We start from the raw sequence: 13,858 nt of genomic DNA on the forward strand, positions 1-13,858 counted from the left end.
CATTGCACTGCCTGTCTGCCTCTATATTCCCACTTAAGAACATTTGGACAATTGCAGTCAAATCTAATGTAGGAGTCAAGTTTTCAGAGGCAAATTTTTCTACAAGATTAGCGAAAGTTGGTGACTAGGCATAAAAAAAAAAAATCCTTTAAACTGACATCTTCCTCTCACTGAGCAATTACAGCATGAGTTCAATGATTGTCTGTTCCATTTAGATGTGGGCTGGTCAGGCAGCAAGTGAGTGCGCATTCTCAAAGGATCTGCTGGGCACTGCTGGCATTTAGGGGGGAAAAAATACCATGGGGCTTGCATACAAGGAGAACCAGAGGTATTTGTGGGAGAGTGGGGGTAGATGTCAGTGGAATCAGAAGGGAGGCATGACTGCGATGAAAAAGAAAATGCTTGGTTCTTTAAAAAAAAGGTAAAATACACACAACCCAAACCTCCACAAATTCCTATGGAATCAAGCTCACCATCTCTGCCTCTCAATGAAGAGTTTCTTCATATTGTAGAATACATAGAAGGGAACTTAACTAGGCTGATACTGCTGCTATTTTTACTGTAGTTTTGATGAAATATAGTACGTAGTTCTTAGTAGTGGGGGTTTTAGAGATCAATAATTAAAAAAATTAACCCTATACTGTGAATTGCCTCCTATAACGTGATGATTCAACAACTCTGCATTCAAACCAAACTACTTCATGTTTGTATTTGTCTAGCATGGACTTTTATCACTCCGGGTTTTTTGGTCATTACTTAATTAAATTTGTAAAGCTAGCCCATCTGCCATAAACTTACCAAAAAGTGCTTGCAAAGCAAAGTAACTTTTACTTTCAAATTTATCTTCATATCACAGCTGTTGTTTTAATTGATGTAATGTAGTTTAACTCACTGTTCCAGGTGATTTCTGACAAAGCTGACTGAATGCCTTGGAAAATGCCATGTACTGCAAATTTTGATTTCTTCTCTGTATTAGCTTGTCCTCATCTGTGTAACCACTTCAGCTTTAGCTATGCTTTGTCTTAAAGTTCTCTGTCAACATCTGTTCTGCTTTCAGATTATGAGAATGTGTGAGAAACTCCATGCTTCTGAAGCTGCCTATGCTCATTTCTTGTTACCTATACATAAAGATTTTGCCACATTTGACTTTTTGCAAAATACCGTCAGTGATGTCTGTAGTTACTGTGGTCCAATCTAAAACTTTGTTAAATGATGTAGCATGTCTTGCTAACAAGAGCTGCTCTGGAATTTTTCTTGGAGTGTTTCATAAATTCTGTAATTGTCTGATTTATACTTTCAGCATAGGATTAAGTATTCTTTAATTTACTGTGAGCACACCTTTTGGCTTTTATGCAGGCATTTTTTTTTTTTTTTTATTAGAGTTTAGGTCTTGTTTTCCTGAAGATTTAACTTATATTCTTTTACTGTTTTGTTTTGGTTTCCTTTTTTTATTTTTTATTTAAACAGGTCATCTGAACAAGAATCACCAAAGTGAGTTTTCTTTAAACTTTCTACTGTAGAATCTCTAGCTCTAAGATAAAAGTACATAACTTGAACTGATTTTTCAAAGTAGTGATCTTGTATGGTTAAAGGACATAAATAAATGTATAAACCAATGAAGATAGTAAAGATTTGTAGGGAAAAAATAGTTTTTGCATCAGTCCTAATACACCCCTAATCACTGTTAACAAGAAAGTTGGTTAAAAACTGTTGTAAAAGTTTAAAGATGCAATAATCCACTGGTAATTTTACGTGGTAGCTTTATATAGTGCCAGAGGGCATTAACTGAAATAATTTTTCATATTTTTCTGGCATTGGGTTGTTTTTTTGTTCTACACTGAAAAAACATTATGATCTGTATTCTCAATTTGTAAGTGAAACGTTTGGAGTTTTTTAAATTACTGTATTCTGAAAAACTTATTAGGGTGTTTTTACATGTACAGTGTTCCTCCTTGCTTATCATGAAAAGTCCTGGAAGCTATCAAATAAAAGCACAATTGTGATGGTATAATTCCTTCAAGTGTCATTATAGTTCACTACTTCAAAATATTTTGAAATTATTGAGAGCACCAAGTGGATAAGATCTGGCAAACACTGAAAATATATTTTCTGTAATAACTGAAAATTCTGCAAATGCTCCACAAAACCCTTAGTTCCCATTGCCAAGTACACATAGTATAACTGAACATGGGAAATATTATGGCAAGAATACATTTGCTTGATGGCACCTTTCAAATGTTTACATTTGTTGCAGTCAGATTTCCATAAGCTGCGAAATAAGTGTGTTATTAAAGTTTGCTGCAGTGTGAGTCCTGTATGTTAAAAGCCTAAGCTACGTCCCTCTGTAGTGCAGTATTACTTCCTCACTGACAGCTAGCAGCGGCTGCTGGAAATAGTTAAAAAAAGCTCACATATACAGTTAGATTAGTATCAGAGCAGAAACAAATGTTTGATTTTACGAATTTTAATGCCAGGGTTTAATTGCATATACTTGTGCTACTTTAACCCTGTGAGAAGTTAATGTTGCTTTTAGGGATAAACTGCAATAAACAAGTAACGGCACGTGTACTTCAAGGATCAAATATCCTTCACTGCAGCGCTGGCTCGTCAGCAGCAGTGCAGAGTGTTCTTGCAAAACGTACTGCCACTGAGCATGGCGATCTGTTGTGTGAGCAAGAGGTCTGTCTGCAGAGGGGTAGTACAGGGAGCCAGGACTCCGTTTTTGCCATACACAGCGCTGTATGTTAGTGATAGAAAACTGTCTGAGCTGTACCTGAGCTTTCCCCAGGACAGCGAATTTCATGAAGTATTATATAGTATTTATAAAGATGGAACAGTTAGTTTGTCCGGTATCTGTGAGTTTGGCCCAATTAAAGAAGGGGTTTAGTTGTATTAGAGGTCTGCATTTCATCCTTTTCATAAGAGGCCATGTAGCTAAATGAATGTTTGAAAGGTCCTGGGGCACCACCAGGCCATTTGGCCCATTCTAAGATTTGAGGTATTTAATTACTGACTTTTGTTATGCTTGAATTTTAAGGTCCTTGAATCACTAGGCCAGACCTACATCCCAGTTTAATTCTGGGTCCTTCTACGTGGTTATAACTAACTCAATAAGCTCCCCTGGGGTTCAGCTCTCCTCACGTTACTGTGATTTCCTGTGCCACTGCAATAGCACCTTTCACTACTAACATGGAAATACTTTGCTAAAATGTTTTTGCTACTTCAGTTTTGTTTTGTCCATTCTTCTCGATGCCCAGATCAATGATCAGTTTAGATCATACACCAGTCCTGTTATCCTGTACCTCTACGAGTGGTGTTAAATCTAAGTATAAAGTTGGCTTGCTCCTTTAACTGGGCGGTACATTTGTATGTTGTACTAGTTAACTTAAAAATCTAGATAATGATACCCTTGTAATGTTTGTCCTTTTTAAATGAAGGAATGTATTGGGAAACAGTCCAACGCGGAATTCTGTGACCCACATCTCACCTAAAGCCTTGGCTCAGTCTCCCAATGGAGTTGGTAACATTTCTGGCCCTTACCCATTGGAAGGGGTGGATAAACAGTTCTTAGAAACATATGACAACGTTACAAGGAGTAGCTCAACAGAAGATTCCAACCAGTACTACTGTGATAAGGTATGTTCAATTGTGTGCTTTTAAAGTCAAAACTAGTACTGAATGTAGCTTTGAACTGTAGATTAAGAATGCACAAAATTTGTGGTTATATTTCAGGATGAGAATATTTTATGCAGCAATAAGAATAAATCTTGTCTTACTACAAATTTGTCCAAGGTTGTATACCACAGTATGATAGGCAAGCCTGCGAACTGCATTGATTTCCATAGTCCAGGCTTCCAGGAGCATCTGCAGGGGAAGTTCCTAGTGGAATGGGAATCTTTGTTTGATTAAATCTTATTTCCTCCATGGGGAAAAAGCATGGAACTCAGGTTGCTATATGGCTTCATAGTAGGCACAGTTCTGCTTTATCTTGGGCATCTCTTCTTCAGGATGGTTGAACATCCTTTGAATTCTGTGCTGACTAGAGAGCAGCTGCTCCTTGCTAGTGTTATGGTAGTGGATCATTCCTCCCCTTTCTCCAGACTGTTCCAGCAGGGCGCTGAACAGCTTCCTAACCTGCCTGTCCAGTAGCTGCTGCAAACTTCTAATCCTTCTGGCTTGTGGATTTCTTGCGTAAGATACCAATGCAACCATTTACAGGAGAAAAATTGGGGAAAAAGTAGTCACTTCATAGTCCTTAGAGTAGAATTGATTCAAACGTGTTGCACCTAACACTTTTTCCTTTTAAGTCACCTTTAGTAAAGAGAACACTTTGAAAATTTTAATAGGAGCTATAAACTGAGAAAGCTGAGAGTAACAGGACAGAGCAAGCAGAGTATCTATTTACTGTTATGTATGTTGCCATTTTTACAATTTAAAAGATTACTATCATGAGTATGTTCTGTGACTTTAGCTTCTTCCTATTTTAAAGATGGATTTACATAGATTATTCTTGTTAAGCACATCTAAATTTGGATGCACTATTTTCTAATTTGCTGATATTTTTTAAAAAATTAGAAAAGTTTTGGGTTTTTTTTCCTGTGTATTGCAGAATGATCTAATTGAGGGAGATTTACTTCTGGTGCGTATCATACCAGATGAAGATGGGAAGTTTGGATTTAATCTAAAGGTAAAACAGCAATTTTGTAGTTATTGTTATATGCTTTATAGAGATACTATGCTTTGAGGTTATGATTATTTTTCATTTTTAATGCAGTGCTTTGGAGAAAGCAGTGTATTCTACAGGAATTTTTTATGGACCAAGATTTTTTAAAAAGTGGCAGCCTAATCCTTAAATGCTAAAGCAACTTTTACAGAAATAAGTCTCTACTAGTTCTCTGGTGTTTTGTTGCATATACTATGGGCATGGCAGATTTCCAAAGCAGACTGCCAGTTTGGCTGCTTGAATGGCAACTTGGAAGCCTAATGTAATGCATCAACTTTTAGAAGATCGGACCTCTGTATTATAAAACAAGTTAAATAGTTTATGCTATCCAATTAGATATATCCATCAAAAGATCATATTGGAAGGCTGAAAATTAATTTGTGAAGAAAACTGAAATTACTGTTGATAATTGACTGTTGTGAATTTTTTACGTTCTCTCACTGAAATTCCATTTAAGGAGATAGAGTAATGTGTAACCATAATATCAAGATTGGGGCAAAGTCTTGTCTTTTCTTTCACCTTGGGCATTTATTGGTGGGGCAGTCATAGAACATCACATAAAGAGAATAAGGGAGTACAGTTGTCTGGAAGCTGATCCTTTGCAGGTTCGATCACAACATCTAAGAACGCTGTCCACCTTGCAAGTTCAAGTGTTGAATAGTCTTGTTTGAAGGGTAGGGTTAAAATAAATGCTGCATTTGTTCTGTTGATTGCTTATTAAAATATATGGCCAAGCAAAGATGCTGGGTCTAGTTTACTGGAATGTGGTAGATCTAAAGACACTGCACACACACAGACACACCCATTTACTGATGAAAATTCAGTCTTACCAACCCCGCCTATAATGACAAAGCATCAAGTTTATATAAAACCAAAAACAAGTGATTACTTGTATGAAACGCTGCTATTGGTTAATGACATATTTTATGATTGTTATTTATTTGACATTCCTCTAGGGTGGTGTAGATCAGAAAATGCCATTAGTGGTATCAAGAATAACTCCAGGATCACCTGTAAGTAAATTCTTAAGCCTTCTAATCCCTTCCTTTATTACTTCCACCACCACTCAGAGGTCCATACGTGTAGGAATCTGGACATGCTTAACCAGTATGAGAGAGAAGCTGAGCTGTTCTCTTTAGACCAGCACTTTCTTAAACCACAGATGAAAAGATCTGGAAGTGTTAACCAAACAAGACACAGTAGAAAGTATGTTTGTTTCCCCCATCATCTCAAAAAGTGCATCTTCAGCTGGAAAATGTTTGATGAGGGCCAAGAGCCATGATTGAAAATATAGAACAGTGTTCATTAAAGTAAGTAGTCTAGGCCCCTGCAGCCTAGAAAAAAGAACTACTTTAAGGGAGATATAGTAGGGATGTAGATGTAGTATCATTGTGAGCAGGGAATTCCAGCAGAACTACTACAGGCTACCAGATTAAGTCACTTAAAGTCAGGTTCTTCATGCTTAACAAAGTAGTTCTTCATGCATAAGATAGCAGACCTGTGAAACTCCTTGATAAAGGATACTATTAAAATAGTTTTGTGGGTGGTCAGGAGAGGACAAGTACCTGGGGGAAAAACCTACTGACATTTACTGAATAGAGAAACCACTGTAGGCTGAGGAATTCCTCAGAGCTAAAAATATTTATAGGATGGGAGAGTACTTGGCAGGGGAGAGGGGGTGCAGAATATGTTTGCTCTGTTCTTATTTTGCCATAGATTTTTGCTTATGGAAATACTTATGGACTAGGTAAAGCGTTCATCAGAATCAGTACAGCCACTGCATTCTTCTGTTGAATTGTAAAATAATAGTAACATAATATCTTGTTAACTTTTTTCTAAATAATTAGTACATAAATTTGTGAGGACATTGTTAACTCAAATTTTATTCATTCACCTTATTCCAAAGTGTGTTTCCCAATTCTCATAGAATAATTTCAGTGCAAACTTGATAAGATATATTTTATATCCTAAAAATCTGATGTATTCTGCATCTTGTAGACTTTTGAAATTTGATAAGCTGTCACAGGGCTGATACCTGTTTTGTGATGTAAATCAAGATAAAAGGTTGTTTAAGAAGGGGTGGGTTTTTTTGTTACATTTTTGATTTGTGGCTTGGCTTATGCAGTGCATAGGATGCCTTTATGAACTACAATTATTTGAATAAAAGAGTAGCAGGTAATTATAATTCTAAGCTTAAATCCACAAAGTGAGAATAAAACAGCCCTTAAAACATTTCATGGACAACGTAGCAAACTTCTTAAGAGTGATTTGAGATACTGACATTAATGTAGGGCAAACATGTTCATTCCACAGTCAGAGAATGAAAGATGCTTCTCCAGAGGCAACAATTTCTTTTGGCAGATTCAGGTTGTCTTCTGGAAAGTGTTGATCTGTTTGGTTTTTTTCTCTTGGATTGGAAAAGGACTGGACTTCTAACTTCATGTAAGTGTCTCCAGTTAAGTGGCACATGCATAGATGCAAGTGACCAATTAGCTCTCTAGCCTAGTAAGCAAGTTATCAAGTGTCAGGGAATAAATTGGAAACCGTTCTCCAATACAATATACTTAACAGCAGTATTATAGATACCGTGTCGCTTTACAGCAAGAGGAAAAACATATTCTTACTTTTAGAGCATAGTAGTATTAATGTTGATTATATTGTTTTCCATAAACTAAATTTCACCTGTTCTTGACTGTTTAATGAAATGTAGCTGATATTTGAAAGTTGAAGTTAAGCAGTCTATGGAATGCATTTTTACATTATTTTAGCTCAGTGATGCCTTTCCATCATTGTATTTGCTAGTGTTTAACATGCTCTAGATTCACTCATTACCTTGTAAATTGTCCTAAGGGATGTTGTTTGGTAATATTATTAGCTAAGGTTATTTCTCAGATTTGTAGGTCACTTTCTCCCAGTTTCCTACAAAAAAAAATAATCTGTATTTTTTGTGAAGGAGGGGAAACAAATCTGCTCACCAAACTAAGGCATTATTTTTCCCTTTCACGTCCTAAAGTTCTTTTAAAAATCCTCCTCCAATACAGCACCAGTCTAGTATGTTGGGAAGACTGTAGGATAGAGTAGCCAAAATTGTAATAGAGCATTATATCTAAAGAACAACCATTTATTGTGTCTGGTTTGTTTTGTTGTTTTGGGTTTGGTTTTTTATTCAACTAATGTCATATACTGATTTTTTTTTTCCCACAAACTGTATTAATGTCCTAAGGTGGTAAAGAAGTCATTATGGTTTTATTTAATAGAGCTTCTAAATGAAAAATAGTATGCACCATTCTTGAAGCAATAACAAGCGATTAGCATAAAATGAAACATTGGGTGTGTCAGTAAGACAGGAAGCCTTTGGCATAATTAATTGTCTGGAAAATCTAGTATCTGAAAAAATCTACAAATTATGCTTACATAGAAGGAATTAATTCTCCTTCAAGATATATTTTATATAGTCAGATGATTCAAGTAAGATAGCTGAGGCATTAGCATGTCACGTGATTAACAAAGTTTCTTTGAGCAAAGATATTAGTCTCCTTCTGTAATAAAGAATAATAGCCAGCAGCAAGCCAAGAAATCGAAATTATAGACAAATATAGGATATCAGAAACCATTCTCTCCATGTTATTGTTGGCTACTTGACTCTCTGAAACTGACCTGATATGGTCTTCATATCACTTATCTTTTCAAATAATTGTATTTTAGGGAGAGTAATTTATATCTCAAACAATAATATTTCAAAGTGTTTAAATCATTCATAGTTGCATTCTTCAATCTTGCCTTTCTAAATTGGACAAAATGTGGCAAGGGAGTTTGGGGGGAGCTGTGAATACCTAGTTAAATCAGTGTTGAACACCATGGCTCTTCCTAATCCCCATTCTTTTTCTGTTTACATTTGTCTTTTTTTTAATTAATCACAGTCAATATTCCCCGTCCTTTATTATTTTATTTCCTTATTTCTTTGGAAAAAGTTGGGGGAAACTATTCCTTTTGTAAATTTTTAAGCAGATTTTTTGCTTAGGATTCTTCTTCCTCTTACGTGCATCTTTCTTTTCTCTCTAGTCTTTTTTTTATCTGTTTTTTGGCACTCCTACATGTCATAAATTTTCTTTCCTTTTACTTTATTCTCTGACACAAGTGGCTCCCAATTTTTCTTCTTCGTAGTGTTGCCTCTTTTTAGTCTGCGTTTTCTTCTTGTTGGTTCTTTCATTATCACTTCTCCTTTCCATCTCTTCCTGTTTTTTACTTGGTGATAGAGTACGCCACTGATAAATTTACTTTTAGAGCCATCAGTGCAAGGCGTAACCGGTTCTAATTAGAATTCTTGTTCACATTTTTGGAGTCGATGATATTTTTTTTGATAGGACTAATAACATTGGATGAACAAAGTTCAGAGAACCTGTGCAGGCATTAAGGAAATACAAGGAACAAGTATGAATAGACAATAACAGTGAAGATTGAAATCTCATTCATAAAACAAATTAAATGGAGTGTGTATATAACTGTATCACTCTTGTGTAGCTGAGTACTTCCTAGACAAAATAAAAATTAGGATAGCAATGAAAATAGAATTGTTACGCTACTCGACACTCAAAGGTTGTAGAGGATCCTGCATATTCATATTGCAGAATCACAGAAGGAAAGGTTGGAAGGGACCTGGAGGTCGTCTTGTCTAGCCCCCTCTACTTGAGCCACCTAGAGTGCGCAGGTGCCCAGGGCCATGTCCAGATGGCTTTTGAGTACTCCAGAGTGGGACACTCCACAACATCTCTGGGCAGGTACCCGCTCAAGTGCTTAGTAACCCTCACAGTTAAAAAAGAGTTTCTTGATGTTCAGATGGAGCCTCCTATGTTTCAGTTTGTGCCCATTGCCTCTTGTCCTGTCACTGGGCACTACTGAAGAGAGCCTGGCTCCATCTTCTCAGGACCTTCCCATCAGGTATTTATACACATTGACAAGATCCCCCTAAGTCTTCTCCGCTAGGTTAAACATTCCCAGCTGTCTTAGCCTTCCCTCCTACGAGAGATGATCTAGTCCCTTAATCATCTTCATAGCAGCAGCATCATATTCTGGCCATAGCTTTAATTGCTTTGCACTGGACTTAGAGCTAAGCATTCTGGGAAGTGTGACAGAAAAGCCAAACAAACCCTAGATTTCAGCACTTGGTCTGAATTGCTGTATCCAAGGTAAGACATAATGTAAGTTTTCATTTGATATGGGGAAAACCTTGTTTTAGTGTTCTCTGTAGCACAGGTAGCAAAAGAATTTTCATCAAAATTTTTTCACAGGGTACTTGAGCATCATGGGTTAGTGTACTTATCTGCATCTTCTTGTTAAAACTTTCAGCAAATGAAGTGAGGAAGAATGTTCTCCATTTGTAGATATCACTTGGTACTCACCAAACAAGAATCTGATAAATACCAAAAATATGAAATGTGTAGGGATTTCTTTAAATTTTAAAAAGTGCATGCCTGGGGAATGTCATATTTCTTAAATTACATTCATCAAAATCACGTTTGGACAATCTCAGTATTCACTGCATAAAAACTGAAGCATGTTATCTTATGTGTCCAAAACACTTTTTGCAGAAATTAATTTGCAAATGGCTATAACCAGTGGTTGTCCAGGCTTGGAGTCTGAAGTGTAGATCTTCAAGAATTTAATGAATAAAATGAATTTAATATCCTGATGTTTTCCTGCTTACATGACTGGATACAATGACATTAATGTGTTTCTTTGGTCTTGAAACAGGCTGATAAATGCATTCCAAAACTGAATGAAGGTGATCAGATCGTATTAATTAATGGCAGAGATATCTCAGAGCACACACATGACCAGGTGGTCATGTTCATAAAAGCCAGCAGAGAATCTCACACGCGAGAGCTTGCACTTTTGGTCAGGCGGAAAGGTAATTGGGCTAATTTTATTAACTTTTAATGTTTTTGAGACTGTTTCTCTTATGCTAAGGTATGCCATCTTCTGTTTACGTAAATATGTTCTCAGTGCACTGGGAATGGGTCTGTGCTAAAAAGTAGATCTCTCTGCATTTGAATTAGTAGTACAGATAGTTTTAACTATGTGGATTCTTAACCCTGCAACAAAGAATCTATTAAATTAGAATTTCTTCCTATTTTATAAGTCTAAAAATCTATGAGAACAAATAGTCCCTTGCAAAATTTGAGGGATTCTGTGGGGGTTTTGTGCTTTTGGGCTTTTTTTTTTGTTTGGTTTCTTGTTTTTTTGTTGTTTTTGTTTCTAGTTTTTTTTGTAAATGTAGCATAATTTCAGAAATCCCCAGTTGTGGATTTGAAAATACCCACAGGCTGTTCCCCTGCACGATTTTCCAATGCAACAAGTCAAGCTGCCTCTTTTTATTTTTTCTTATCCATTCTTACAATAGATATTTTCTGACAGTACTGAGCTTGACCTGTGCTGGTTTCTTGCTAAACTGCTGCCAGCAAACAGGAGACAGTCTCTGAAATGTGCAGGGTCTTAAGCCTGTCTATTTAAGATATGGAGAACCCATCTAGCTTGGTTTTGCTTGCTCCATATTTAAACACATGCAGATCCCAAGAGCTTTCAGATGATGTGAAACTCTAGTTTATTATTCACTTTCCTTAAGAGCTATGGTAAGCCCTTAACACACATGATTATGGAAGGGCTTTGCACAGAGTTCCTAATTCCATTAAAACTTAAACATTTGAAAGGAAACAGGAGGGAATAAAACTAATTGATATGGACTTCTGTAGCATTTACTTTCTTTACAGTTTCTGGTGTTACCAGGAAGACAGGTGGGCTCTTGGTCTTGTTTTTCCTGAACAGTCCTACTCCTATTATTACAGGCCTTTCCACTGGCTCTATGCAGTCATTAGTCTTCCCTTAAGTTTTGTAGTCTCCTTCCTACTTGCAGATGAGAGAAGTCTGCCGTTAGCTTAAGATAGCCTGTGGCCCCGTGCCAGTCATTTGTATAGGCATGAGTATGAACAGCTCCCCATTCTCTGGTTTGGCAGGTATGAGTAACATTGCAGAGAATAACCACAGGTGGCCACATTTGGTGATATAATAGCTTTTGTCAAGACAGAACTGCTGTGTAGATTAATTCGTTAGTGTTTGTCATGTTCTGAAACATGCTAGCAAAGAATGTCCTAAAAAAACCTGCCAAATCAATTTTTTTTTGTAGTTTATTAAGTTAGTTCCTTCAGTAGTAGCATAAGAAACTGCAAAAGACAATTCAGGTGCTATTGTAATGGCAAAAGAGTACAATGTAAGTATGTACATTAATTTTGTTGTTGGGGGACCACTTTAAGCTTCTTATAGGGATATTCCATTAACTATGCTGTACACTTTTTTTTTTTTAGGCAAAACGTACTTGTTTTTTACTATGCTGTATGTTGTCATTAATTAGTTTATTCAGCAGTTCATTCTGTAAGACAAGGTTGCAGCAAAAACCTCTTTGTGCTTGGAAGTCAAGTTCTTCACCTTCATAGATAGGCACTTTGAGGAGTTTTGTTTTCTGAAAGGTCATAAGGACATTTTACTCTTAGTCATATAGTACATAGAGAAATGCAGTTAAATGTATTGCTGTTTGTTTTCCTGAGGCCTTGTCTTTGCTAACTTTGTTCTTGCAAGCTGGTAAATTTTAATGTGTTGCAAGGACATTAATGCTGTATGTAACAGATTTTTATTTTCAATACATCTTTCAGTAGTTAAACAGTTTGTGGAGCCTAAATCAGAAGATGAAGTTGATTCCCACAATCTCCCAGAATCTCTTCTTCCTACCTGTTCTGAATATGGTGATGATACACTGGAGGACTCTATGGAGCAGCTAAGAAGAGGGCTGGAAAGTGGGACTGTCCTTATTCAGTTTGAGGTAGGTAATACTCAACTCTAAAACACTCTAAAATATAGGCTAGTAGCTGTGATCTGCAAGTGATGTAAGCTTAATTAATTGGAAATCTCATTTCTCCCATTCATTCTTATTTCAAGAGAGCAAGAATATGATTTGCCCACCCATTTTACCCTTCACTGTTTAGAATAGGGAAGAATGAGTAGTTACCAGTCTTGCATAAATCTTCATCTGCTGATTAAAAATGTGTTTTAATTAGCATGTTTCTAGATCAAGTACCCAATGCTTACTAAATTAGTGGGTTTTTTCTTAATTATTTTATTGAGTACCATAGTGGGGTTTTGACAGAGGTCAGTCTTGTACTTTGTTTCTTTTTCCATGCCACTCGGTGACATTTCCGAAACATCTTTTATACCTTAAATTAAGGTTTCAAGTTCTCATGTGTTGCCTTCTTTCATGGAATAACAGGAGCAACTTGACCATTCCTTGTCGTCTTCTCTTGGAGGTTGATATGAAAGTGTTGGAATGTTAATTTCCATTTGAGGGACATTTGTAGTGTCCAGTTCTGTGGTGTTTCCCCCTGGCTATCTAAAACAATGATGGTTACTTCTTGGGTAGATTACTTCGGGGGTGAGATTCTCCTGTATGTACGATGAGACTTATAAAACTGCTATATAGATTAATGAATTAATGTTTGTCATGTTCTTTAACGTGTTAGCAAGGAATGTCACAGAAAACTGACTAATAGAATGTTTGTATAATTTATTAAATTAGTTCCTTCAATGTCAGCGTAAAAAATTCAAAAGATAATTTAGCTGCTTCTGTAATGGTAAGGGAATACAGCGTATGTATGTTTGTGCTTGTTTTGCTGTTGTGGATCTGAACATTTATAGTAACTTCGGAGAAACCCTGGTTATTATGGTTTAAATATTTCACATTGTTGAATTCAGGAGTAACCCTTTCTGATGCTGAAAACTTGTAGAACAGCAATACAATTTTCCCCTATTTTGATATAATTTTCTTCACTCTTTTTTTTTTTTTTTCAAATCCCATAAGATTTCATGGTGGTGGCTGAAGAATTGTGGTATTTCTTATTGCAGAACCACTCTTTGAGGTTTTCTTAGTTTTCAAGATTTCTGAGAATTAAAATTCCCTCTTTTGGGTTTGTTGTTTTTTTAGTGAGGTTTTTTTTTTTGGTTTGGGTTTTTTTTAAGGAATTGTAGACTATAGTTCTTACCTGTTTTCCAAAATCCACAGCACTGTTGCAATGCAGCAATAGTAGTGAGTCT

The 13,858-nt window shown here is 36.3% G+C and overlaps 1 protein-coding gene across 3 annotated transcripts in view; it reads left to right on the forward strand.

The window, feature by feature from the left end:
- PTPN3 (protein tyrosine phosphatase non-receptor type 3) overlaps nucleotides 1-13,858 on the forward strand; it is a 106,348-nt gene that overhangs the window by 62,645 nt on the left and 29,845 nt on the right. For all 3 annotated transcript variants that reach the window (XM_037380329.1, XM_037380330.1, XM_037380331.1), the window contains 6 exons: nucleotides 1,468-1,491; nucleotides 3,438-3,636; nucleotides 4,610-4,687; nucleotides 5,680-5,736; nucleotides 10,475-10,631; nucleotides 12,427-12,593. In XM_037380329.1, coding sequence (XP_037236226.1) covers nucleotides 1,468-1,491; nucleotides 3,438-3,636; nucleotides 4,610-4,687; nucleotides 5,680-5,736; nucleotides 10,475-10,631; nucleotides 12,427-12,593 — 682 coding nt within the window. The remainder of the gene's footprint in view (nucleotides 1-1,467; nucleotides 1,492-3,437; nucleotides 3,637-4,609; nucleotides 4,688-5,679; nucleotides 5,737-10,474; nucleotides 10,632-12,426; nucleotides 12,594-13,858) is intronic.

This window comes from Falco rusticolus, chromosome 3 (assembly GCF_015220075.1).
Source record: "Falco rusticolus isolate bFalRus1 chromosome 3, bFalRus1.pri, whole genome shotgun sequence".
In the NCBI taxonomy this organism is placed as follows: domain Eukaryota; kingdom Metazoa; phylum Chordata; class Aves; order Falconiformes; family Falconidae; genus Falco; species Falco rusticolus.